At 33.8% G+C, this 5,424-nt stretch overlaps 1 protein-coding gene across 1 annotated transcript; it reads left to right on the top strand.

Annotated features, from left to right (window-relative positions):
* Window positions 1–1,347: 1,347 nt before the first annotated feature.
* LOC119662772 (probable serine/threonine-protein kinase clkA) lies at window positions 1,348–3,440 on the top strand. Its single transcript, XM_038072521.1, has 2 exons — window positions 1,348–1,718; window positions 1,773–3,440. Exons 1-2 carry the CDS (start codon window positions 1,558–1,560, stop codon window positions 3,097–3,099), a joined length of 1,488 nt encoding a protein of 495 aa, XP_037928449.1. The 5' UTR covers window positions 1,348–1,557; the 3' UTR covers window positions 3,100–3,440.
* Window positions 3,441–5,424: the final 1,984 nt, after the last annotated feature.

Genomic DNA, 5,424 nt, shown 5'->3' on the forward strand with positions numbered 1-5,424 from the left:
ATATTTTTCAACTTTGCACCGACGTTCAAAATGGCATCAGAATGGTGACAACAGTTTTAGATTCTCATCCAGGACGAGAATCTACCAGCAACATATTAGCGGCTTGGCAGGGTGATCAAATCTTCATCCAGGCGAAGATGGGTTGGTACGAGTAGTCACAATCAAGTATTCAAGTGGCGAATGCGTGTGACCTGTTCAGAAGATATGCAGACTAGTGGAGTATCTTGGGACATACCCGTTCAGCCAGACAGGATATTTGAGATTTGGCAAAAGAACCAAGCAGTATGACATCACTGATCTAGTGTTTTTGACATTTGACAAGCAATGACTTTTGATTTTTTTTGGTATTATTTTTTTGACTTGGGTACTGGCAAAGTGTGCACACTTTATTGGGTTCGTCGAATTACTTATATTATTCTAGACTGATTTTTGTAAGGTAGAAAAGCATACAATATTTGCGTGTATGAAATTAATTGTTTTTGTTTTTTCATACAGAGAGTATTTCATCAAATGCGCCCAATAATAGGCCGTTTCTCTTCTAAGCAGGTCACAAAAAAATAAATAAAATAAGCATTACACTTGGTGGCAACTCTAGACAAAATGGATATTTCGTTGCGGTTATATAGTGTGTGCAAAACGCGTAATAAATTTTAAAGTTAATATGAGGAAAATGAATAATAGAAAAATAAACGAACAATAATGACACAAAATACGAATAATTAACGAAATCATTCGTTGACAGTTAACTGGAAATTTCGTATGTACTTCCAAGAATCGTTCACAATAGACAAATTTTTAGTCTTGGCAACCATGTGATTTGAGCTTCTTACTAGTTAAGCGGTTTCAAAATGATTGGACTAAACAAAAGAAAGGGTCTAATGTTACACTCCTATAATGGCAACCTGTTTCAACATCAACATTTGTATATATAATAATATATTATATACATAATAAAAATTGTACCTTTACGCTGGTCTTCTCGTATCTACATATTCAGTTGAGGGATTGACTGATGTAATCCTGACTATCCTTGATTAATCAACTTTAATAGAAAAACGTTTCATGAATTTTCAAAAATTTTGACTTCACATCATAACAGAATTATAAAATATATTTATAAATAAATGAATAAATACTAAAGATTTAAGAATATTAACTAACTTTAATTAAAAGTACACGTTTTTCTCATAATTTATTATTGTTATAGAATGAAGTAGGCTTGATTATTTACCAGAATTCATGAAAGATTTGATTTATTTAAATTTAAATAAAAATGAAGCACTGTTTTTGTATTTAATTTTAAATCAAGTGCATCTCTTTGTGTGTTATTATTTGTAATATTAAAGCCAAATAATTTTGCAATTCAATTCATAAAACGAAATGAATGGTGTGCTTTTTTATATCTTTTACACCATAAAACTGTATACCTCTATATAACAACCCTGCTCAAGTCCTGTTCTTATTACATCAAATTTGCAAACAGAGTTCATTTGTAATTCTACTTTGCCCGCAAGTAAAATTTTAGAATTAATTGAAGATTCGGAATAATACTGGAAAATGTTTGGTAATAATTATAAAGAAGCTTCAGGCGTGGCGACTTGTGTTAGGTGCAATCAATTGGCGTCTTATGTGTGCCAAAAGTGTGGTGAGCCCTATTGCTCAGGAGTTTGTCAAAAACTAGATTGGCGTTCCCATCGTTTCATATGCAGAGAAATGCCGTAAGTACAATAAAATTTGGAAATAATAGATAGATAATATACAAAAAATTTTAGTAAGTTAGTAACAAGAAAAGTATATGACAAAGAAAACATTGGGATAGGATATCCATTGCAAGAAGTGCGTGGTTTTGCTGAATATGAAGGTTCTGTTAATAATTATTTTGAGTTTGAACAAAATAACCAGGAATTGCAGCAACGCGTGCAGTCAAGTATGCAACTACGTAACACTCAAGGTCAATATGACAAGATTGAGAAACAACAATTTAACCATGTTGGACAGCAAGGTAAAGATGCTAAAAATCGATTTGGTCCTGCTAGCCAAAATCGATTCAATCAGGATGGTTATCAACAATATGTTAAACAATTTGATAATAATGAGTCATACCGGCAAACTTATGATATCCAAAAACGGGGAAATCAATGTGGTCAACAGCAGCATAGTTCGGATAGTGCCTTGAAGAGAAATCAACAGCGCGGCAACTCTGGTTCACAAAATTATGATGCTTATGAAACACAATACAAACAGGCTGAACTAAATGAACGGTCTGACCGTAATGGTAGCTTATCATGTTGTAGTTGTGATAACGATCAACAGCGTAACTCGGGTCGTCAAGAACATTACAACTACGATGGGCAGCAACAGCAAAATGATGAGACACGTCAACGTAAACACCGTCGACGACGTCAACGTAAAAACGGTCAACAACGTCAACGTAAAAACGGTCAGCAATCACATAACGATAACGGTCGGCAACAGCACGATAATGATGGTCAGCAACAAATAAAGTCACAATGTGGTCTGCAGCAATGTGGCGATGGTCTGTCACATCGTAGTTATGATAACGATCAACAGCGTAACTCGGGTCGTCAAGAACAATGTAACTACGATGAGCAACAACAGCAAAATGATGAGACACGTCAACGTAAACACCGTCGACGACGTCAACGTCAAAACGGTCAGCAACGTCAACGTAAAAACGGTCAGCAATCACATAATGATAACGGTCAGCAACAGCACGATAACGATAATCAGCAACAAATAAAGTCACAATGTGGTCTGCAGCAATGTGGCGATGGTCTGTCACATCGTAGTTATGATAACGATCAACAGCGTAACTCGGGTCGTCAAGAACAATGTAACTACGATGAGCAACAACAGCCAAATGATGAGACACGTCAACGTGAACACCGTCGACGACGTCAACGTAAAAACGGTCAGCAACGTCAACGTAAAAACGGTCAGCAACGTCAACGTAAAAACGGTCAGCAACGTCAACGTAAAAACGGTCAGCAATCACATAACGATAACGTTCGGCAACAGCACGATAATGATGGTCAGCAACAACAACAACAAAAACGTAACTATAGCGATCAACAGTAGCGCAATAATGATGGTCAGCAACAACAACATAATTATAATGCCCAGCAATATAATGGCCAACATAATTATAATATTTCAAAGATTGCAGATACAAACAGTTAAATAGTATGACAAATTCTATGAAACCGGTTGTCCAGTTTTAGGTTTCATCGAATTAAGTTTTATGTAAACTTAAAGATCTGTTTGTTTATAAATCAGTTTTTGATAATCCTGAAATATTACAGGATTGAATGTAACAATCGATTTATATTATATCATTACTCAGAATTACCTTAAATAATTCATTACATTTTTTTTCTAAACACACCTTGTATCTATATATCGTAAATGTGCGGGGTTCAAATAACTATAACACATAAGAACAATTTATTGAATAAATCGGATGAGTTCTTACTGAGAAATATTTTATGCGTAGAAAATTATTTATAGGTGGATTGTGCTCAACGTACAGTTTAGCTATAGAAGCAATAGTTAGAAATGCATTTCTGAATGCTGTGCACGTTTAAGCTTCTATCTCTGGCTACTTTTCCATAAACGTGGACTGCGATGGGAGTCGTCAACTACTGTTGCGAGAGACTGTAGTCGTGCGTTGGGACTTAGTTTGGTTAGAATTTATGTACAACGCTGTGATTTATCAACCCAATATTTATGTTAATCATCATTCCCTTATGGTAAAAATTTAAATATTATTTATATATATTTTTGAAAATGTACTCTAAATAAATCATCGGAATCATCGGAGAATTTAGCTAAGCTATAGTATTAACAGTTGAAAAGTTTTGGCAGCTTACTTAACTAGAACTGTGGATCACGACAGCTTATATATCTCTATTTTGATTAATGTCGGCTGGTGTTGATACTAATAATTTCACCTCACATTTCGGTTAATGCTTGAAATGAGAAAAGATTTTTTTGAATTTATAATTTATACTTTTCTGTAGAGATTTTCGATCGTTTTGTATAAACAAGTCATGTATTTAAGAGTGATGAAACAATTCAATTTATGTAAAGTGATCAATGATTTATAATAATTGGTTTAATTTGTTTATTTGATATCGTACGAATTTGACTCCAGATCTTTCAGCACTTTAAAAATAAGTCTTAGTATATCATTACCAGAGAAGATGTTATATAGAATCGAAACTTTATAGTCCAGTAGGAAACAGATCGATCCGTCATCGAAGACGTCTTAAAGACATGAATACTTGCCTGAAGACCGACCGATTGTTGACCAACTGTCAACAGCTGCTTCGTTTCTCTTCTATCACTATTGCTATCTGTCATGATTATAGTGACGCCACTCTGTTACATAAATGATTGCCTAAGTAACACTTACTAATATTTTAACATAAGTAGTGAAATATTTTTGCAAGACATATATATTAGATTCACAATAATTCACAATGGAGTTACCGTTCTTGTGAGGTATTCTTTGTGCTCTACTATGGTATTTCGTTAGACTTCGGTTTGAAATATTCCTTTAGTATTGTCACAATTGCCTCATATGTTTTACCTTTACCTTTGTCTGGCAGCACTCTGTCGCAAACTATGTTGCATGTATCTACTCCTATGCAATATAAAATGAGTTACAGTTTTATTATTTTGTCAGTTCCAAATAGTTCCATGGCCGTTTCTAACCTCTTTACACAACAACTCCATTTCTTTATCCTGCCATCAAACGCTTCAAAATTAATTCCATGTGTGATATTTTTATTCTGCAATTCCATAATTTTTCAATTTTTTTGTTGGTCCTCGTCGTTACTTTTTGTGTTCTTTATAAATATAGTAATCATATCACGCATCCACGTGAATACATTTATATCGACTCCATGTTAACAGTACGAACGACATGGCAACCTTTACAAATAAAACGGACACCTTTGGCAGCTCTAAATAGGAGTGAGTGATATATCAAGTGGTGTGGAAACTAGGAGCACGTGTTTATATTCACAGTACTTCTTTTAAGTATATTTAATAAAATAGTTGACTAAAACAACTAAAACCCAAAACGATTGTTACTTTCTGGCTTTACTTTTCTTTCTTATTTTTTTTTTCTTATTATTTGGTTTGCTAGATCTAACAAGATTGAAGTCTCTAATCTTCATTTTGCGAAGCAAAGCCCTTTTTTTGACTTGTCGTTCATATCATATTAGATGTTAATGTTTTCTGTGCTTCTAAGGTGTACTAGAAGCTCCATTCTAGCAATGTCCTACAATACATAAAGTTCTAAGTTTTTTAATTCTTTTGGTAAAATGCAGGTTTTAAACTGAAGTGCTATATCAAAATTTTTTTTATTATCAACTCTTTCCATTTCCGCATATACAA

The sequence above is a fragment of the Teleopsis dalmanni genome, chromosome X (genome assembly GCF_002237135.1).
Source record: "Teleopsis dalmanni isolate 2A chromosome X, ASM223713v2, whole genome shotgun sequence".
Lineage (NCBI taxonomy): Eukaryota > Metazoa > Arthropoda > Insecta > Diptera > Diopsidae > Teleopsis > Teleopsis dalmanni.